Source organism: Nasonia vitripennis, chromosome 5 (assembly GCF_009193385.2).
Source record: "Nasonia vitripennis strain AsymCx chromosome 5, Nvit_psr_1.1, whole genome shotgun sequence".
NCBI lineage: Eukaryota > Metazoa > Arthropoda > Insecta > Hymenoptera > Pteromalidae > Nasonia > Nasonia vitripennis.
Genome location: NC_045761.1, coordinates 17,354,878 through 17,376,595, shown reverse-complemented (window position 1 = coordinate 17,376,595; position 21,718 = coordinate 17,354,878). Strand labels below are relative to the sequence as shown.

The window sequence follows — 21,718 nt, the reverse complement described above, 5'->3', positions numbered from 1 at the left end:
CGACGAGCGAGGGCAATGATTTACATTATAACTTATATCCGACGGCCTATTTATACCGCGCTCGTTATTGCTCGCGTTGCGAGTCTATTATATCGCAGTTCGTATATCCGTCGGTTCGATGGACTATACTGTAGGAAAATCTAACGATACGGAGACGGAAGCGAAGGATCATCACTTCAACCCCGCAAAACACATTGGTTTTTCCTCATCAAACATCGCTCTCGAAGCCATCAGCTTCACCCTTTCGAAAACTCACCCTTTCACCCCTTTTTCCTCGACAGCTCAGCTGTCCTCTCTCTGCTCTCTCTCTCTCTCTCTCTCTCTCTCTCTCTCTCTCGCAGCTTGAAAAATCGCTCCTCCCGAAATCGCATCATCGTCCCTTCAGAAAAGTCATCAGACGCGTACGAGCTCCGTGTAGATCACATACACACCCTAGACAGTAATTTATTACTCGTAAATAAAAAGGGCTACCGCCACGCTCGAGAAATTGTATTGATGGAGACGTAAGCGCCTCGAAACAAGTGCGAAATCGCTATCCGCATTCATACATGTATAGCGACGAGGGGCCGGGGGGCGAAGCGTGAAAAAATCAATTAGTCGCGGACACGGATATACGCGTTCATTGTCGCGCCGCCGCGCCTGTATCGGAAAATACAAGGCATGTGCCGATGCTCGAGAAGAGCGCGTGTTCGGAAACTGATTTTTCTTCGGGACGACCCCACGCGTGCACGTGTTTCACGGGCTTTATGCCGTGTAATGCGTAAGGACTTATATCGTACTATGGCTCGTGCGTATACGGGAGGATCGAGTTTGTTTTGGCTTGTGTCGAGCCCCTTACTTCGCTGCGGATTTGCTTAATGTCGCGGGAAATTACATATTTGAATATTATAAGCGCTTGTGAAAATTGTACAATGGAGCATTTATAATAATCCTATGGTTGTTGTCTTTTCGAAGACTATCGAATTTTTTGGAAAGCGTACGAAATAACATGCACTCCGCTGTAGCAGTTATAGCGTGAGCAGCCCAAGCAGACCTAAGAAGGTGGATTGGAGATAGCAACATACTGCTATATCTACACTCGGCTAGCAGATTCTGGTGAGGGAAACAAGGAAGCGATAATGTGCCATTTATCGTTATACGGTAGCAACTACGAATCGCAAATTTGAATTTTTTAAATCTTTCAGTCGTCCTTATTGCTCTAGTTTTTATTTATTTATCCCTTTTTTTCATCCGCCTCGAAGCACAAAGTTCTCCATGTTACATGATCATCGTATAGTATATAAGGTAGATTATTAGGTGGTAAATGGAATAATCGGCTGTCGATACACGCATTAATCAAAGACATCGAATGTATAATCATCATGCGGGAGGAAAATATACAGAGCTTCATACGCTTGCGTAAAAATATAGAAGGCTTTTCAGTATAGAACACCGATGATAGATCAGAGGATAGAATCTCGTTACGTCCATTTTTTTTAGTTAATAATTAGTATGCGCCTTAATTTGATGAGTCTATCTAATTAACATTAATAAACAACTAAACTGAACTAATTCTAATACAGAGTAATATCATTCAAAATTGACTAAAAAAACTTATGCAAAGCTCGCCAGCTCGAGATTCGAATTCGCCGTATAGACAATTTGGTAACTTCCGCTCTGTATACATCAAGAGCAATGAAAAACCGCGCTCAAATTCGAATCTTAAGGGTGAACTCGACGCAGTCCCCGCTGCTGATCCTGATCTTCCTGGTCTTCTCGTGCGTCTTCTCCCTCGACCTTGAGGCCTCTCTAGTCTCTTTTGGGACGATCTTGTAACCTACCTCCTGGGCAAGTCTCTCGAAGGCCTCCTTCAAACTCGCGGGCGTCGAACTCTCGATACCGATTTCTATACCGATCTCGGCTGGGCTTTCTTTGCGCAAGTGTCAAAGAGAAACTTCGCACTTTAGGGAGAGAGGAGAGTTCAGGGCTGTTATGGCGATGTCACATACAGGCTGTCCGCGAGGTCGCCGCCCGAAGATACGTATAGAAAAAATTTAAGCGAAACGTGTATAAAGAGAGATCGGGTTTCTCGTCGATTTTTGCCATAACCGAACGACGCCTCGCGCGCACTGTATTATCATGTGAGCTAGACGTTGTCGTGCTTGTTTGCTCGTTTTTACTCTCGTACACTCGTGTTTTTACTCGATCAATAAGAATCTACCGACTACCGTATCGACAATAGCAGTATTAGATTTTTTTTCTTCGATGTTCTTTTTAATCGCGCGTCGTTCGGCCGCCGACGAGGTACTTTTTTAACGATCGCCGAGACTCGACGAGAAAACCGATCGCGCGCTGATATTGACGCTCTTGCCAATAATCTTCGAAGTCTCGCGATAACTATTAATTAAACAGGGTTCTTACGTTGTAAGATATTGTAAGATTTTTTATAGCCTCCTCGAGGTGCTGGTAGATTGATTTTTTTCTTTCCCATTCGATATCTCCCTTAGTCGAGATATAGTAGGTCTTATTTAAATGGTCACCTTGACACTGGATGTTGTTATATTTTTTATACGGATAAGAAGATGAAAATTCGACGAAACTTTATTTTTCGTTGTGTACACTGAGAAAACTAGATATTAAAATTTACTATATATGCAGGAAAAATTACTATATTCCTTTCTTTAAAAAATGATGGCCTTTGTTATGAAGCATTTAATACGTCATTCTGATTGGTTGCTGGTTGGTTGCCTAGGCAACGAGATCAGAACCGCTTTAAATTCATAACCCTCAAAACAGTCATAACTCATAACCCTGGTAGAAATGTTTGAGGTGTTTAAAATGAAATGTGGAAATCTTGATAACAGATAAAATATATGTAGTATAACTAGCAAGAAATTTTAGTAAAAATTAATCATTACCAAGAGTGTGTAGTATTACAACATGTGTATTGAAAAGTGGCACCCTAACCCTATTTAAAATAGTAATAAAATGTGTGAATATTATTTAGTTTTTTTTTTTTTAATGTCAGTGAGAAGTTCAATTAAAAGAATAAAGAGTTTGAAGATATACTGTGTCTCTGTGCTCAAAGTCGCACTGCACACTAGGTCTGTATCCTCTGCACATCGCTTGCAAAGGTGGACATGAAGAGGTCGCCACTGCGCTGATCGAGGCCGGAGCAAAAATCAACGTAACGTGCTTCAGCGGCAAGTCACCACTTCACTACGCGATCTACTACAATAAAAACGAGAGACATGATGCTCAGGTTGGCTGTAGAGCGCAGGAGCCAGGTTGCCGCCAGGATCATGGTGAAGTTTCTAGCAAGACTCGAAGCCAAAGGGGTGGCCATCTGCCAAGCAGATTACAAATTGATTGCAAAGAAGGAAGAGTTACTGGAACTTCTGGAGCAATGCAGAGTCGAGTTGAGGGCTATGATGGAACAAAACGTGGTCAACAGTGTAACTTTCTTCGACATATTTATTAACAGTACGCGAAACGTACTGTTAGGGTACGTGAGGAACGAGGACTTCCTCAGAAATTTCGAGGGGCAAATGCACCGCTTCCCCTATTACGAACCCACGCTTAGGTCCAATATTAACTGGGCAGTGCACAGAGACAGATTCCAACGGCCCGTGTCTAGCCTCATGTGCGAGGTGCTTCCAGTAGAGGACCCGCAACACTTGATCACCCAGAATATCGTTTGGTTTTTGGACGAGAACGATGTGCCGAATTGGCAGAAGATCGAGAAAGCATGAGGATTCGAGTTTTTAAACTCTAAAAAATCGACGACTGAGCATAGAACCAACGAAGCCTTGTGCGAAATTTGCGTTTTCGCACGTTGTTCCTATTTCAACATAATATGTACTGTTTTTAATTTTACATTTTTTCTACTAAACTGTAACTCATAAAGATGCATTTGCAATAAAAATATGATATAAAATTATATCTAACTGTTTGGCTGGTTAAAATTATTTACGATATAATTTTAATTCATTTATCCCTATCTTCCGACATATACTTTGTACGTTGGCCGAATTGCGCTGCGCAGCACGCAGTTTCGCAAAAGTCGGGAAATTTGTATAGAAATTGATTGTTTAAAGTTTCAGTTGTGCTAGTCTAGCGTGCGTCAAATGAGTTGTGCTACTTATGAGGGTAAATTTGAACAGTGCTACTCTTCGTATAGGGAGCGACGATATAGTAATTGGCCAGTAACTTTTTGCTGGCATATGGTTTGAAGGTGCTACTCTTTTTCTTCACGATTCACATGTTCAAACGCGTGTAGAAAATTTGGTTTGGTATTAGAGTACCCTCAAAAATACAATACCTTAATTTTTCGACCGTAAAGTGTCCGACTTCTCGTAGAATGACTCATACTTGTCGTCCAGATGAGATAGTCAATCATATGCCTGAGAATACCGAGTGAATAACACTATAACACAAACATCCCAGTAGTCTCTCACACACTGCAATAAAAAAAACTCATCCCAACATTTTGCAAGCAATCTATCCTAATGGCCTCACTAGAACCTTGAAAGCCAAATCGAAAGCTTTCGTTCAAATCTCCCGTGTCGGCGCGTGAACCGACCCTCGAAAACCTCTGTATATCCAGAGACGAAAGAGCGAAATCCTCGGGCAGAGCAGGAAATCCCCGTGAAAAATCATCCGTCAGACCGATCGAACCTTGGCCGAGAAAAAATGGCGATTTTTCGCACCCCATGCGTACCCTCTCGAGTCTTGCCCCATTATTTCCAAACCGCGCGCCAGTGTGTCTACACACACAACCGAAGAACGAAAGCGGAAGCGCATTTCGGGCGGAAGGACGAGGCGGCCGAACAATGCTCGTCGTCCGACACTTGGCAGCTTGATCCCGCTTGAGTAATGTCGAAATCTGGGGCGTGTTCCTCGGGAAAAGCCTCCTCTGTTGCCAAGGGAGTATCGCGGTTACGACTGTGCGCCGTTAATTATCACCGCCGAGTTTATATACCTATACGCTATTTTTTTTCTGGGATACATTATATATAATAAAACGGCTCCGGTGGGTAATGACGCGCGCGTTATCGAGATGGATGTACGCGAGTTCTTTATTTTTCTTGCGGTTTCGATGAGTAATTTCCGTCGTTCTTTTGTGCCGCCGTCACACAATCGAATTTAATAGATTCGTCCAATCTATATGCAAATTACGCGGTATACGAAAGATAAAAGAGATTTCCGATGAATCTCATTTGCGCGTGTACGTAGCTGCTCATGCACGCAAGATAATCCACTCGGCGAACAAATTTTCCGACGAAAAAGAGAGAAACTGAGGGAGCGACCCGCGAAAATCCAATTCGCAAAACTCCTCTCGCTCGAAAATCCCACGCCCAGCGTCGTGCAAACTTTTTCTCGGAAAAATGGCGTCGCGCGCTAGCTGTGTGTAACACACGTAGAGGCAGCTCGATCCTCTCTCTCTCTGTCTCTCTCTCTCGAGGGTGGGTAATGGAGGATGTGATAATTTAGCATGCAGAGCGAAAGAGAGCGCGCGGGAGTGTATTTGAATTTTATTGGCGAGAGAGAGAGAGAGAGAGAGAGAGAGAGAGAGAGAGAGAACGCTGGCGACTGTCAAAGTGGGGGACACTCTCGAGAAAAGAGGATATGCCAAGGGTTGCCGCCGCAGCTCCTCCTCTATATCTCTGAGCGAGTCGCCCCTGGGGGACAGTTCACCGCGATATTGGTCGGGCGACTCGCTCTTCCAATATCTTTCCCGTGACTGTGGCGGCTGCGGCAGGGCATAGCTATAAGGAGCCGGCGCTGCGCGGCCATGAATAAACTATCGGCGACTTTGAATATCTGAAGGCGAGCGTTAGCCGATATCTATCCGGTTTCCATTCGTTTTTCCTCGCGCCGCAGCGCGTCCTCGTCTGCGATGGGAAAAGCGCCCGCGCGCGCGGGACGGCAGTTTCGAAGAGGAGACACGTCGCTGCGCACCAGAGAGAGGGAGGAATACCGAATTTTTAGTATCCGACCGCGAGAGAGCTGCGGGATTACTCGCGGGAATGTAGTGTGCAGCCCCGAGTGAGCGAGCTTTTATATGCGCTTTTACGGCTTCGAATTATATGCTTTGAGATATTGGTCCGCGGTTTTATCCGCACATACGTATATGGCGCTTCGCTGCGCAGCTCTAGCTATGATCTATGGCGCGTGTGTGTGTGTGAGCGGTTGACTTTTTATTTTCGAGAGGGGGAGAGCGCGCCTTTCCTTCAGGGAAATTTTGCAGGGTTTATTTATTTTTTATTCTTTGTTCTAGCCACGCCGCGCTGTGTTGGCATCTAAACGGGGAGGTATATCGGTTTTTGAAAAGCCGGTGGACTTGTCTGGTAGGATATTTGTTTCGGTCCTTTGAAGGTATTGCTTAGTATCTGTTGCAAGGAAATTTTAAAATGTTTTTTGAGCTCGGAAAAGCTTCGTTTGAGTCGAAGCGTTGATGGTAGAGAATACACTCTAAACCTAAAGTTGAAAATCTGGAAGTGAAAAGATTAAAACCTACATTTTAAAATTTATGAATATTAAAAAGTGATTGATATCCTCAAAATGATAGCATTACAATTAAGTGTAAATCTGTAGAATTGATTTGCATAAAGATTAAAATCCATCAATTAATTCTCTGTGAGGATACCATTTACTTTTAAATACTTATAATGTTTAAAATGTAGGTTTTAATCTTTTCACATCCTGATTTTCAACAGGTTTTGAGTGCTCACCTATTTTCTCCTTCTGTTTGTTTTGATAATTGATAGCAAAAATGCGCATAGGACGAATAGAATAATTAGTGATTCATTGAAAAATCAATGGTTAAAACTGCCGCGTACTGTACTTTTATTCGCACGTGGACGTTAAAAAAAGTTGTATGTTTGATCCATATTATAGACCTCAGATATTTATAACTTTAAAAAAAGAATTCAGAGAAAGTTACGTCATAGTCAACGCGCCAGATCATTCATAAACAACACGCGTAACGCTCACATCATCCTTTCGAGCCGATCCCACGTGTCACCATCCGAAAACTAATCGTCAAACCGAAAAGCAAATCAAACTCATAAAAGTACGACAAGCCGTCATAAACCAACCCATGACTGTCCCACAAAAAGAAGAATAAGAAGAAGAAAAAACAAAAGAAAGAAAGACGCGCAACTCCGAGATAAAAAGCGTCGCGGTAATCCAGGCGGATGATCCGCTCGCGTCAGCTTCGCTCCATAAAAAGACCGCGTCATATAATGTATACCTATAATACGCGCATACCCTCCGCTATACAAGCCTCAAACACAGGGCAAATCGAGAGCCTCGATTAATTCCTCTCTCTCTCTCTCTCTCTCTCTCTCTCTCTCTCTCTCTCTTTCTCTCTCTCTCTCTCTCTTCTCTTCCTGGCTCTCGAGATATCCACGTCAAAATGATAAAATCAAGCAGTAGAGATAATGAGAAGCGTCGCGTCTCGCGCAATTCATCGCCGCGAGAGACTCGGGGGTGGGTTATTAATATTCAGAGCCGCGGCTCCGCACAGCCGAGTGACAAATATACCTAGAGAGCGGGAGAGCGAGAGAGAGCCAACCCCGGGCCGGGACTCTGTAATTAACGCTAATCTCCCGAGCTCTTCTCTCCCCCTCGTCTGTCTTTCTCGCGCCAGCCCGCTGCGTACACTTCTCTGCGCTTATTTCGCGAGCTTTCGCCCTGCGGACTGTTCGGGTTGTCGGCGGCGGGGTTTCGAGTGATTTTTCAACTCGGCTTGCTAACCGTTTTCTCTCGCGCGAAAGGTTGTTGTTTTTTACAAACAACAAAAACAAAATTTATGCACACACCGATCCTTCCTCTAAACAACTCGTATACAGATTTACAACACGGCCCATCAGAGGGACGAGGATTTATCGAGCGCCGAGTATCAACCCTCGCGCAAAAAACAATTAAAAAACAGCCCTCCGCGAGCCATTAAAGAGATGAGAAGCGAGCCGCTACTATATACTGCCTATGAGTGCGCGCGCGTGTGTGTTTTCGGCTCTTCTGTTATTCCTCTCGCGTAAAATACTGCACTCGGAGCAGCGGACCGCGAATATCCTTGATTAAACGCAAAAAAGCAGAGCCGCTCCGATGCTCGCGCCGAATGGCTTTTCCAGCCGCGCTACTGCCCTGCGCGAATCTTCCTCACAGTCTACGACGTCGTTTGCCGGAGGAAAAAAGGTTTAATATCGCCTCCGTCTACGGCCGAAAAATTAAAGCCGAAGATAGGAACTACTCGCAGCGTTTTTTTTCTATTGTACCGTTGCTTATTTTATTGAAAAAAGGAGCACCTGACGACAAAGACTGTTACCCCCTCGGCAGCAGTAGCAGCAAAAGTAAGGAAGGATTTCGCCGAGGCGTAGAGCGATTAGGACTCGCCTAATACACCCTATTCCTCGCATCATCATCGTCATCCCCCTCCTCATAAAAGGGCACACCGAAAGCGTGATAATCGCGGGCGCGACGATGACGGGAGCCCGAAACAATGCGGCTGTGCTGCCGCCGCTGCTGCTGCTCTGCGAATTGTCAGAGTCGCTCCCGTGGTGATGTATGGCGGCGTAAGGCCACGTGCCTCGCCCCCGCCTCTGAACCCTCGAGCGCGTTGTTGGCAAGGATTAAGGGCAGAGGACATACCAGAACCGCCGCACCAAAGACGACGTCGACGTAATAGCTGTGCGGGTGTGTGCGTGCGCGGCTCAGGCATTCCGGGGCTTTTCAATTTCGAGGACAGAGACTGGAGGAGAGGAGATTTCGTTATGAGGCCTTTGGAGAGACGCGTGAGCTTTCGGGGGGGATATGAGCTTGCGGAAAGATTGAGATAGTTTTCTTCGAGCTTCTTGAGAAATCAGCGCTGATGGGACGTTGGGAAAGTTAATTTTGCGGTTGAGGGGTGCTTAAAAATATAGTTGGTGCTGGGGACATTTTTTATGAGTTGGTTTGCAAGGTAAACGAAGCTAACACAATAGCAATAAAATATTATGACACACGCAACGTGGTAGAAAATTCACCTTATTGTCATGGCATTTATGGTTAAAAATCGTGTAAATATACACCATGTTTGTGATAAATTTTCTACTGATTATTTTAATAAATGATTTTGATAATGTCTCGTAACAATGTCCGGAATGATGCATAAGTATAAGAATGTACCTATAACTCAACGGTTGAAAACTTGCAAAACTCCTGCTGAGAAAATGAAACTAACAAAAAAAAAAAAAATAATAATTTGCGGTTTGTATGCACGTTGCTTTCGATATTTCGATTCGTTTTTTCGGAGACACTCATACAGATTAACTTTTCATTATAACTTTTTATAACTTTGTACTATATTTTGTAACCACCATTAAATATTTTAAAAATTTTTTAAAAACTTTTTCTCATCAGAAGTCTCTGTAATTATACTAACAATTGCCAATTCCCACTAAACCAACTACCTGACAAACCAACCATCGATCACTTCTCAACAACCGATAAGACAGATCCCTCCTAGACCACCATTCGAACAACCAACCCATGGCTTCAAAACCTAATTCTTCGAACGCTCGCATCGAAAGTAAAGGCGCAAGCATCAGGGTCACTCATTGACGGGGTTACTGTACGCAACAACTCTCAGCTGTAGGCCCCTGCAGTAGCGTGTAGACAGATAGAGGCGTGCAGCCGTCGGGCTTTGTGCTCCGCAATGTCAAGACAACACGTCAATTTTTCCTTCCTTTTTCTCGCGCTCTTTGCGATCGCGATACTGCCAAACAATGTTGTGGAGTCCTATCGAGCCGTTGCCGTCATCCACGGGGTCCTCACCGGCAGCGACAGTATGGAGCTCATCACCAAGAGGATACAGGAGGTAGGCGAAGTTTTATGCATCTTTTTCTCTCAATGCAGTGCATAGCGTCGTCTTTGTCGTATCTTTCGTTTGTGTGCGTTATCCAGTATCTGTGCGAGGAGCTTGTTTTGAATTGGCTGCGCGCGGCTCTTTGCGTTTGTTCTATCGCAGTTTTTGATTTAAAGATAGTCTCTCGCGTGCTGTTCTAATTTATAATGATTGTTGTGGTTTTCTCGAGTGTCGGGAATGTCGCGTGTGGTTATTATCAATTCATGTGCGCACTTGCAGCAGCCGACGTAATCGACATGAAGAGAGATGAAGAGTTAGAATTTCAAAACATTTTCAAAAAATCTAGCTGGTATTAATTAAAAAAAAAAATTTATAGATGCACCCAGGAACGGAAGTTTATAACACGGTGAGGTACGCAGGCTGGAGCAGTCTGGAGCCCATGTGGAGGCAAGTCGAGGAGATAGGCCAGGACATATTAGCCATAGGTGCCGCCTTTCCCGAGGGCATAAATCTTCTCGGCTACAGTCAGGGAGGACTGCTCGCCAGGGCTATACTGCAGAGGTTTCCAGAGCACAATGTCAAGAATTTCATCTCGCTGAGTTCCCCACAAGCCGGTCAATACGGAAGTACGACAATATCATTCAATAATACTCGATCGCACGTTATACGTACATTTGATAAAATCGCTTGACGTACGTATCATATCATACTAATTTCGACATCTGTTATCTAGCAAAGTTTCTGCATTTAATATTTCCTGATCTGGTCTGCGAAACTGCCTACGAATTGTTTTACTCGAAGGTCGGACAGCACACGAGCGTTGGAAACTATTGGAATGACCCGCATCATCAGGTGTGGATGAATCATTTTTTTATAATTGGTCTTTGACAGTTGCAATTTGGAATTCTAAAGAAAAACTCTCTGCGTAGACTTAAAAAACTTGTTCGCTGCTATAAGAAAGATTCGTGTTATTTTGAAACCGCACTTGTATACACTCGATACATGTTTATCGCATTTATCGCTTATTGTGGAGCTGTAGTTATTTTCAATCAAACTCAGCTCGTATGCCAGTTTATAAGGATTTCAAATAAGCGATTCATCAATTTCGTTAAATATAAATAAATTATTTATTCCAGGAACTGTACTACAAATACAGCAGATTTTTACCATTCGTTAACAACGAGAAGATCACAACAAATACCACAACGTTCAAGGAAGGCTTGAAGAAGCTCAATAAGATGGTGCTCATAGGAGGTCCCGACGACGGTGTGATCACCCCCTGGCAGAGCAGTCAATTTGGTTTCTACGACAAAAACGAAACGGTCGTTGAGCTACGCGACAGGGACGAGTACAAGAACGACTTGATCGGCTTGAAAACCCTGGATAAACAAAAGAAGCTTGTGATGCACACAGTGTCGGGTATCCCGCATTTCATGTGGCACAAAAACGTGTCAATAGTAGATCAATTTATTTTACCCCACTTAGATTAAGCGCACGAGAAGATTCTAGCTGCAACCTTCGCATTGTGATCTGAAGAACAGTGATATGCACAAAAATGACATTAATCTCATAAGGTGATATATCTCTATACAAGAAAAAGACTGTCGCGCCCGTTTTGGCGCGTAATCGAACGACGTATCGATCGACAGATTTGATTTTAAGTAGCTAATTTGCGTATAATATAATATTTTTATTGAATTTGTCGACTGCGACCATGAGTTGCGTACATTTACAAATTTATTTTTTGATCAATGTATTGTAAACATTTGAGTTTTACTATAATTCAATATGCTAAATGATTAATCAAAATTTACTAAAATAAAACTTGTGGATCCCAAAATTTGTAACTTGGACTTCAGTGCTTATTTGATACATAAGTAAATATAAGTGATAAGGCTTTTCAAGCCATTTAGAGAATTTAATTAAAGTTTTCCTTTTTTAGAATTCAAGTACAGAAAAGAACTTCTGTTGGTAATGGTTTAGCATCCACAAATTTTTCATATTTAATTTATTCTCGAACGAATAAATTTATAAGTAGAAGTAGCAGCGTAAAATTTTTCATTTATAGTATTACTGTGTAATGTTCTCTGAATATCGAACTCCTGTTTCGTTCTTTTCATTTTCAAACCCATAGGCTGTTTAAACAACAACAGCTTATGCTTATGCAGGTAGTATAGAGTAGATATTATTAAAATTCTTGTATAGCGAGTAGGTATTGTTTTCATTTCATAAAGATATACTATTCGAAACATTGTCACCCACATAGCTTGTGATTAGTAATATGTGGGCTGTATAGAAAGACAAACAAGACATTTCGTCAGTGTACGTAATATAATTAGTCGTCGAATTCATGCATTCAAGCACATCGCTGAATGATACACACGATAACATATGCATTAAAAACTGGTCAAGCATGATACGCTCGTTTTATTTTTACAATGAATGTTTATGGGTGAATCGTTTTATCAAATCATAAGCCCATTTCGGCTGATCGTCGGGAACCATATGTCCAGCGTTTCTAACCAGAACTTCCAAAAGGTTCCCGTAAGTCTTCGAATAACCAGCCAGCTCGAATCCAACTCTCCACTGTTTTCTCTCCGATTTCACAAACTCATCAACACCAGTCCAATCCAAATGTCTAATCAACTCTTGAGTTCCCGGGTAGGGAATAATGACGTCCATCTGTCCATGATACAGTAGTACCTTATAATGCTGTAACAGTTCGGCGACAATCGGTGTTATGGATTGCGTGATATCTGCTTTCAGATCAGCCGTAACATTAGAGTTGTATCTCACAAACTCTCGATCGCCGACGTGCAGAGCTTCGCGAATAACTTGCTTTTTCAAAAATCTTATGTAATAATGTGGTTGATCCTTCTGGTTTACCAAGAGATTTTGGTAGTTTATGTATCCCGTTAGACTCTCAAACACTGAAGGGGATTGAGTAAACATATTCAACAGTATTTGGTCGCTTTCCATGACAGCTTCAACGTATTTCTTTTGCTCAAGAAGAGCTTGCGTTCGAGCTTCGATTTGTTTCAACTGATCTCGGCCATTTGAATCGACGAGACCGATGTTGTACAAGAAGTCACCGTACTTGAACTGGTAATACGCATCCATTAGACCGTTGCCGATGGCGAGGCCCTTTAAATTTACTTTGAAAGGAACGTCTGCTCTTGCGTTGTAATTCTTAATTGCGTACGCAGCACTTGGAACGTATTTTCCAGCGTAAGATTCACCCGTGAGATAGAATTCATTTTCTTGAAGTTCGGGAAACAGCTTGAAGAACTGCACGATAGCTTCCAGTAAGTCGCGTCCAATGTCCGTCTGATTACAAGCATAGCCCGCGTTGTCATCGGTAAAGCTAAATCCGACTCCAACGGGGTTGTCTATGTAAATAACATGGTGATCCTTGTGCCAGGAATACTCGCGTAGTGAGATGGTTTCATTGTCAGTCAGTAGAAATGGCCCATTTACCTCGAAAAGACCAATTAGCGATGACCCGCCTGGACCTCCATTAAGCCACAATAGGACTGGAGCATTTTCCGGATGTTCCTGCGTTGAAAATACAGAATTTTATTTTTATAATAAAATAATCGTCAACGTGCAGTAGAATCAACTTGATTAAAGCGATGCAAAAAAACAATTAAAAAACAAAAATAATAAATGATGATTACCTGAGATGGAAAATACCAGAAAAACGTGTTGGAATTGTACTGCTTATTGATAGTGAAATAACCAGCGTAGCTTTCGATATTCAGAAAGTGCTGGGATTTAACTAATGCTCTTTGTCTTGCTTCATTGAAGTTTCCACTCTCAATTAGTTTTGTCAAGTACAGCGGCTGATTTTTTTCACTATGGCTACTTTTAACTGAGATCGCCGAGTTTGCAGAGAAACACGCGAAAGTGAGAGCGATAGAAATAATTCGTCTCATGATTTTACTGAATTCCCGAAACCACACTTGTAAAGAGACACATGCAATTGGTTTGAGGCCACTTTTACTTGTGATTTTATACGTATTACTAACATGAAATGAGCGTTTACTTATTTACTAAAATTTTTCAACCTGATAAGCTCGTTTAACATAATAGTTCATGCGGGTGATAAGAAAAAAGTAATCTCGTAATGCACACACACACATCGGAAAATTCTTTAGACAGCTATCAAATATTCACTTTAATATACGGGATTTTGGCGCTGTTCATTCTCTCATATCTATATAAACCATGTATCAGAGAATTCAAATTTTAGACTTAAAGGAACTGTCTTGAACACTACTATATAGTTTCCGTCTCGTGCCGAACACCTCACCCTTATTATAGAATAGCTCATTTAGTTTCTTTATTGCGATATGCACTGTCTCTTTCGCTGTTAAATTTTGCTATCAAAACGTACTTTCCTGTTTTTCACGAAGATGTTTTATCCAGTTTATTACCGAATGTAAGCAAATGTTTTTTCTGCTTACCCATGTGAGGGTGTCTCAATTAAATGAAATATTCGAACAGCAGTCCAAAAAAATAAAATATAATCATCATACTTTTGAGGATTATTAAATGCTGTTCTACTCGAAAAGTTAAATAATTAACTGAAAATAGTTTTATAATCTTTTAAAATGAAATGTATAAAAACTGTGTAAAATTCTATGAGTAAAAACGCTATTCATATTAAAGTAATACAAAGTAGTACATTCAGTAAAATCGATCTCGGTGTTTTGTGGTATGAATAATAAAAAGGTTTTCTTGTTTGTTTTAATTTTCAAACATTAGTTTTGTTCAAATATAATATCACTTATACGGGCGATAAGAAAAAAATGACCTTGAATCGCGATATAAATTTGCGTATGTTTTGTTTATTTCATTACAACACATTACTTTCAAAAAATTTTCACTCGCACAGTGTATGTGCGAAAAATATACGTCATACAATCATAAACAAAATAATCAGTCATAAAAAGAACAGTAAAATAAGCACTAAAAATTTGACAAGCAATACAAGTTGTTTAATTCGTTTTTACAGAGGTTGGTTATGAGTAAACCGTTTGATTAAATCATAGGCCCACTCCGGTCGGTCATCACGGACCAAGTGTCCAGAATTTCTAACAAGAACTTCTGAAGTTGTTTAATTCGTTTTTACAGAGGTTGGTTATGAGTAAACCGTTTGATTAAATCATAGGCCCACTCCGGTCGGTCATCACGGACCAAGTGTCCAGAATTTCTAACAAGAACTTCTGAAAGATTCCCATAAGTCTTCGAATAACCAGCCAATTCTTTCCCCACCCACCACTGTTTTCTCTCCGATTTCACAAATTCATCAACACCAGTCCAATCCAAATGTCTAATCATATCTTATTGAGTTCCCGGGTATGGGATAATGACGTCCAACTGGCCGTGATACAGCAATACTCTGTAATGCTGCAACAGTTCAGCAAGAATCGGTGCCATAGACTGCGTCATATCGGCTTTGAAATCGTTCGCGATACTACCGTTGCGTCTGAAGAACTCTCGGTCTCCGGCGTGCAAAGCTTCGCGAATATCTTGTCGGTTTAAGGATTCGACATAATATAGTGGTTTATTCTTCTGGTTTACAAATAGATTTTGGTAGTTTTTGTATCCCGTCAGACTCTCAAACACTGAAGGGGATTGAGTGAACATGTTCAAAAATACTTAGTCATTTTCGATTACAGCTTCTAGGTATTTTTTCTGCTCAAGGAGAGCTTGCGTTCGAGCTTCCATTTGTTGCAACTGATCTCGACCGTTAGAATCGACGAGACCGATGTTGTACAAAAGGTCACAGTATCTGAACTGGTAATACGCATCCACAAGACCGTTGCCGATGGCGAGACCCTTTAAATTTACTTTGAAAGGAACGTCTGCTCTTGCGTTGTAATTCTTAATTGCGTACGCAGCACTTGGAACGTATTTTCCAGCGTAAGATTCACCCGTGAGATAGAATTTGTTTTCTTGAAGCTCGGGAAACAGCTTGAAGAACTGCACGATAGCTTCCAGTAAGTCACGTCCAATATCCGTCTGATTACGAGCATAACCCGCATTGTCGTCGGTAAAGCTAAATCCTACACCAACGGTGTTGTCTATGAAAATTATATGGTGATCTTTGTGTCAGGAATATTCACGCAGTGCAATTGTTTCATTGTCAGTCAGTAGAAACGGTCCATTTTCTTCAAAAAGGCCAACCATGGAAGTCGCACCGGGACCTACTTTAAGCCACAACAAGACTGGAGCGTTTTTTGAACGTTCCTGCATTGAAAATATTGTGTACGTTGTAAAAAAATAATTTAACAACCTAATAAAAAAACGATTATCACCTACGATGGGAAATACCAAAAGAAGGTGTGTTGGAATTGTACTCCTTATTAATCGTGAGGTAACCAGCGTAACTTTCGACATTCTGAAAGTAGTGTGTTTTAACCGATGCTTGTTGTCTAGCTTCATCGAGATTCCCACTTTCGATTGCTGGTGGCAAATACAGCCGCTGAAGCTTTCCACTGTCACTATTTTTAATTTAAGCGGCTGAGTTCTCAAAGAAATACGCGATAATGAAAGCAATAACAATCATTTGTTTCATGATTTTACGCGTTGCAAAGAGAATACACTGTTCGTCTCGTATTACTATATATAAGGCTTTGTCATATACGGGAAACAGTGTTGCGACGAAAAGCACTTTGTGAAGTGTTTCCGGGCGTTTTAAAGTCTTCGTGCAGCGTGCTTGGTGCCGATGCGAGCAGTTGCGAGATTTTCACATACGGGGGCAGCTATAGCGTCCAATTAACATCAAAGCTGATTTTTTTGAATTTTTAGCGCTTGGTCATTCGCTGTTCATGGTATTTAAATTATATATCATTGACGATAATTATTATTGTACATATATTACACGTAACCTGGCACATTATAAAACGATAACTATGGATAAGAGACACAATACAATAGGATTGAGTCATTTTTTTTGAGAGAATTTATATCTACTTGCTACAAATGTGAAATAAATGTTTCTTTATCCAAGTTTTTCCAACTGTTAAGCGCTCCGAGCATGAAGTTCATGAGGATGATAAGAAAAAAAATTATTTATCTTAGCTAAATTAATAAACGTCAAGACGTTTTTTTTTATTTTATGATAAATATAATCTACAGATTTTCATGATGAGTATTCATAGTTTTTTTTAATCACAGCATCTACGTCACGGATTTGCAAAAGAAAAGATAGAATAATTCATAAAAACATTTTTACAAATGCTTGCGATGAGTAAAGTGTGTGATCATAACCCAAGCCCACATTGGCTGATCTCCAGGCACCATATGTCCAGCATTCCTCACAAGTACTTCAGTCAAATTGTCCACCGACTTCGTGTATCCAGCCAGTTCGTTTCCAACCCACCAGTGCTTTCTCTCCGCCGTTTTATATTTCTCGGCTCCTGGCCAATCCAAATTTCTCAAGTAGTTCACGGTCATGGGATATGCGCAAATTATATCCAACTGACCGTTGTAAATCAGTATTCTGTAATTTTTTATCAAATCTTCAACTATGTATGCTGCGGATTTTGTAGTGTCCGCTCTGAGATACTTCTCAACTTTATTCGTCTCCGTATTAAAGGGACGATTGCCGACGTGTAGAGCTTTCCTGATGTCAGGACGTTGCACGAACTGAGCAAACAGATCCGAATCGTTAGAATCTTTTATGTGCAGGTAATTGAAGTAAAAGTTGTAGCCAGTAAGATTCTGAAACAACGACTTGGAACCGAAGTCGCCGTCGATGAGATTGTCAAGAACCTCGCCAGCTTCCAAGTATTTTCCTTGCTTGATTAAGTCTTTAGCTTTGCTCTCCATCACCGTGAACTGCTCTCGGGCGTTGAAATCGATGAGTCCAATCTGATACAGATAATCCCCATAATTAATCTGATTAATAGGGTCGGTCCAGCCGTCTCCAATTGCAAGGCCTTGTAAATTGATCTTGATTTTGGCCTTGACGTTGTAGTCTTTGATCGCGTGTGACACCGCAGGCACGTATTTCCCGGCGTAGGATTCCCCGGTTACGTAAAACTCGTTCTCCCGAAGCTCCGGGAAAATACTGAAGAATTGAACCAGAGCCTCGTGCATATCGCGTCCGACATCGGTTTCATTGGTGGCGTAGCCTGCCTCGTTCTCCGTGAAACTGTAGCCGGTACCCACGGGATTGTCGATGTAGATAACGTTGTGATTGATGTTCCAGGAGTATTTGCGGAACTTCAGCGTCTGTTTTTCCGTGACAATGAAGGGCCCGTTTTCGGTGAAGAGACCGTACAGAGACGTTGCACCTGGACCGCCTTGCAACCACAGCACCACCGGGGCATTTTCGGGATTGATCTGAAGATAAATTGTAGACGATATTTTTTAATGGCGATCGTGAAGCTGGTGTTGTGATTATAATTAAATTTAAGAATTAATTATAGAAAAATATTTTCGAAATTTTAAACCAAATAAATATTTCTAGAAATAATGAAGCAAAGAGGAAGAGATGCTTTGTTTATTCTGATAATTTTGTTTTGCCAAACGGAAAAAAGTTGATAGCTGACAAAATTCTGAATGAAATCGTTTTATCATTTTTATGCTCGCGATAGTGGATTGATAGGAAAATCCAGAGTATGTAATTCAATAAAATCGTGCGTTTAAAAAAGTCAGGATATAGTTGGCGAAATTTTTTCAGCAATTGCAATAATTTTATAGTGGGACGAATAAATTAATTTTCAAACGCCAAATCTGGGAAAATAAGAGTATCTTTATTTGTTAGCATTTTTGTATTACTTAAATACAACTGGAGTAATAAAAATTGATATAACGGAAATACTTTATATTATACGAAGTAAACGTTCTTTTCTAATTTTTTTTTTACATCTTTCATAATTACTATTGTTAAAATAATTTTAAAAAATGAGATTGCAAATTACTTCTATATCTATGTACAAAGGATTAAAAATCGTTTTCTTATTAAAGTTATCAAATTACTCTTGTCATGAAAATATCTCACACATTTGCATCATATTGCTTAAGTAGTTGACAAAGTTTAAACGCATTGTACTAATGAGTTCAAGTATTGCAAAAGTATTAAAATTTTGTCTTAAGTTCTAAAATTCTCATCAATTGTTTATATTAAATAACTGTGAAATCGTGTACAAACACCTTATTCTATAATCACAAACCATTTTTCTATCGTATTAACTTACAAGGTATTTAAACAGCCTCTTAAATCTTTGTCATTCTCTTAAATGTGATGGTTAACAGAATTAGTTTATACGAAAATAATTAAAAAGATTTGTGATGAGTAAAACGAGTAATTAAGTCCCAGGCCCACATTGGCTGATCCGCAGGCACCATGTGTCCAGCATTCCTTACAAGCACTTCAGTCAAGTTTCCAACAGTTTTGGAGTAACCAGCCAATTCTTTTCCTACCCACCATTGTTTTCTTACAGCTTTTTTATATTCTTTGGCCCCAGGCCAATCTAGATTCTGAAGATAATTTTCTGTCAATGGGTAGGCTACAATTATATCTAATTGTCCATTGTAAATCAGAACTTTGAAGTGCTGCAGTAGATCAGCAACAAAGAATGTTGCTGATTGGGTAATATCTGATCTGAGATGTTCTTCAACTTTTTGAGCTTGAGTATTGAATGAACAGTTGCCAACATGTATAGCTTTGCGAACATCTGACCTCTGTACCCATTCAGCAAACCAATTGGAGCTGTTGGAATCCTTTGTGTGTAGATAATTAAAGTAGAAATCGAAACCAGTCAAGTTTTTGAATAATGATGGCTCATTAGTTAAATCGTTATCAATCAGTCTGTCGAATATTACAAAGGCATCCATATACTTCTGCTGTCTAATCAAATCTCTCGCTTGGCTTTCCAGTTGTTTAAATTGATCACGTCCATTAAAATCAAGGAGTCCAATCTGATATAAATAATCGCTGTAATAAAGCTGATTCAAGGGATCTGTCAAGCCATTTCCAATGGCAAGACCTTTGAGGTTTATCTTGATTTTAGCTTTGATATTATAATCTTTGATGGCATGAGATGCAGCAGGCACATACTTTCCAGCATAAGACTCTCCAGTAACATAAAATTCATTACTCTGAAGTTCAGGAAAAAGATCAAAGAACTGTACCAGTGCTGTATGAATATCACGACCAACATCAGTTTCATTGTTAGCGTATCCTAAATCATGTTCTGTAAAACTGTAACCAGTTCCAACTGGGTTGTCGATGTAAATTAAATTGTGATTGATGTTCCAAGAATATTTTCTTGCCTTCAATGTCTTATTTTTTGTAACACTGAAAGGTCCATTTTCAGTGAAAAGACCAAACAAAGATGTTGATCCTGGACCACCTTGCAGCCACAGGACAACTGGAGCATCTTTTGGATTTATCTGTGTCAACAACAGACGATAATTATTCAATAATCGAATCGTGGTTTATATTTGGGTTTTAATTTATGCTTGATAGAATGGCGCTAATGAGTTAAAGATAATGCTAATCAAAATCATATTGAAATAAAAAAAAATCAGCAAAAACATTTTTAATAAGTTTTATCTTCAAGTTATTGGTAACTCAAACATTTCCTGAGTTACCTTGACTTTTCCAAGATTTACCTAAGACTTTTCTGTTTCATAATTTATATTTTCTACAGTTTTTACACTCAAACATTGAAAACTCAACAAATATAAGTTATGAAAAATGAAAGTCTCACTAATAAATAAAGGAGTCATGTAGCCCTACATGTAAACTTCCTGTTCAGAACATGATAACAAGGTGGTATGTGGCTTGTATTACATGCTAATCATATCTATAACTGTTTAATCTTTATGTAGGTTCCCAACAAGGCTATTTTAAGTGGTTATTTTTCTGCAATTTCCACAAATGTTCTACTTGGAAAATAATATGTTCTTTGCAAAACATGAAAATCATTGTTTCTTAAGGAAACAAATTTCAAATACCTTTAAATATAGTTATGTAAGATGCAGCAATGACACAGTACAATACTAACTTTAACTTAAAATCCATGAATGAAAGTCATTCTTCACAAAATATGATTCCATATAAGTAAATGATCTAGAAACTGGTGCGTAATAAAAATAATACACGGATAAATGAAGATCGTCAAAATGAACTCGGAAAATATTAGCAAATAAAAAAATCATCAATAAATATAAATAAAACAGTCACCTTAGCAGGGAAGAACCAGAAGAACAAATTCGAGTTGTACTGCTTGTTGACGGTGAAGTATCCGGCGTAGCTATCGACATCTGCCATCTCCTTGTGTTGCACCGAGGCCTTTTGTCTCGCCTCGTCGATCTTTCCACTTTCGATCAGCGGTGTCAGGAACAAAGGATCTCCGACATCCTCCCCTTCGCGTACAGGGTAGCTCTTCAACTTCGGATAGACGTTGGTGAAAGCCGAGCCATAGTCGCAAAAGGCGATGGCCAAAAGCGTTAGAATTAAACTCCTCATGTTCGAACGTTGACGATTCTGCGTTGTCCCAGAAGCAAGTGAGGCGCAGCTGGAGTCGGTGGGCGGACTTTGCTTTTTTTCAACTGCGCGTTATTTTGTTTCCACTTTTCCCGAGAGACTCAACCGTAGTAGACGGCGGCCGACGAACGGGGAGTGATATAGCCGCCGAGTGTGGTGGGAAACAAACGTGAAGTGAGCTGTTGATTTATCGAGAAGTTAGTCGTTCTTTTACATGGAAGGGCCAACTTTTGAGTTTGAATTCAAACGCTATGACGACTATGAACAGTAGAGTTTTGCAAATTAATTAGCTTTTTTTATAATTTGTACGCTATTTGTCCTTCATTTAGTTTCTAATTCTAATACGTGTAAATGTCGATTGTGAATATAATAATAAGCGA

The 21,718-nt window shown here is 40.4% G+C and overlaps 3 protein-coding genes and 1 pseudogene across 4 annotated transcripts; 1 reads left to right on the top strand and 3 right to left on the bottom strand.

The window, feature by feature from the left end:
• The first annotated feature begins 9,625 nt into the window (after window positions 1-9,625).
• Ppt2 (palmitoyl-protein thioesterase 2) lies at window positions 9,626-11,669 on the top strand. The gene is made up of 4 exons (NM_001159917.1): window positions 9,626-9,841; window positions 10,206-10,455; window positions 10,563-10,681; window positions 10,966-11,669. Exons 1-4 carry the CDS (start codon window positions 9,680-9,682, stop codon window positions 11,317-11,319), a joined length of 885 nt encoding a protein of 294 aa, NP_001153389.1. The 5' UTR covers window positions 9,626-9,679; the 3' UTR covers window positions 11,320-11,669.
• Window positions 11,670-12,141: 472 nt separating this feature from the next.
• LOC100119186 (venom serine carboxypeptidase-like) lies at window positions 12,142-15,828 on the bottom strand. Its single transcript, XM_001602954.4, has 2 exons — window positions 13,507-15,828; window positions 12,142-13,384 (listed from the first exon to the last, which is right to left on the bottom strand). The coding sequence occupies exons 1-2, from the start codon at window positions 13,762-13,764 to the stop codon at window positions 12,263-12,265; spliced, it is 1,380 nt and encodes a 459-aa protein (XP_001603004.1). The 5' UTR covers window positions 13,765-15,828; the 3' UTR covers window positions 12,142-12,262.
• LOC107981187 lies at window positions 14,931-16,349 on the bottom strand (annotated as a pseudogene).
• Window positions 16,350-16,908: 559 nt separating this feature from the next.
• LOC100119114 (venom serine carboxypeptidase) lies at window positions 16,909-21,718 on the bottom strand. 2 transcript variants are annotated; one of them, XM_003424744.5, is made up of 2 exons: window positions 21,036-21,718; window positions 16,909-20,239 (listed from the first exon to the last, which is right to left on the bottom strand). In XM_003424744.5, exons 1-2 carry the CDS (start codon window positions 21,318-21,320, stop codon window positions 19,121-19,123), a joined length of 1,404 nt encoding a protein of 467 aa, XP_003424792.1. In that variant the 5' UTR covers window positions 21,321-21,718; the 3' UTR covers window positions 16,909-19,120. The 2 variants fall into 2 exon arrangements, with proteins under 2 accessions (XP_003424792.1, XP_001602950.1); XM_001602900.6 differs by having other exon boundaries at window positions 16,909-18,184.

Coding starts and splice junctions, on each gene's coding strand:
- LOC100119186 (XM_001602954.4), bottom strand. CDS start 13,764: ATGAGACGAATTATTTCTATCGCTCTCACTTTCGCGTGTTTCTCTGCA. Junction 13,385..13,506: donor TCTGGTATTTTCCATCTCAG/GTAATCATCATT, acceptor TTTTCAACGCAG/GAACATCCGGAAAATGCTCC.
- Ppt2 (NM_001159917.1), top strand. CDS start 9,680: ATGTCAAGACAACACGTCAATTTTTCCTTCCTTTTTCTCGCGCTCTTT. Junction 9,842..10,205: donor TCACCAAGAGGATACAGGAG/GTAGGCGAAGTT, acceptor AAAAATTTATAG/ATGCACCCAGGAACGGAAGT. Junction 10,456..10,562: donor ACAAGCCGGTCAATACGGAA/GTACGACAATAT, acceptor TCTGTTATCTAG/CAAAGTTTCTGCATTTAATA.
- LOC100119114 (XM_003424744.5), bottom strand. CDS start 21,320: ATGAGGAGTTTAATTCTAACGCTTTTGGCCATCGCCTTTTGCGACTAT. Junction 20,240..21,035: donor TCTGGTTCTTCCCTGCTAAG/GTGACTGTTTTA, acceptor TTGTTGACACAG/ATAAATCCAAAAGATGCTCC.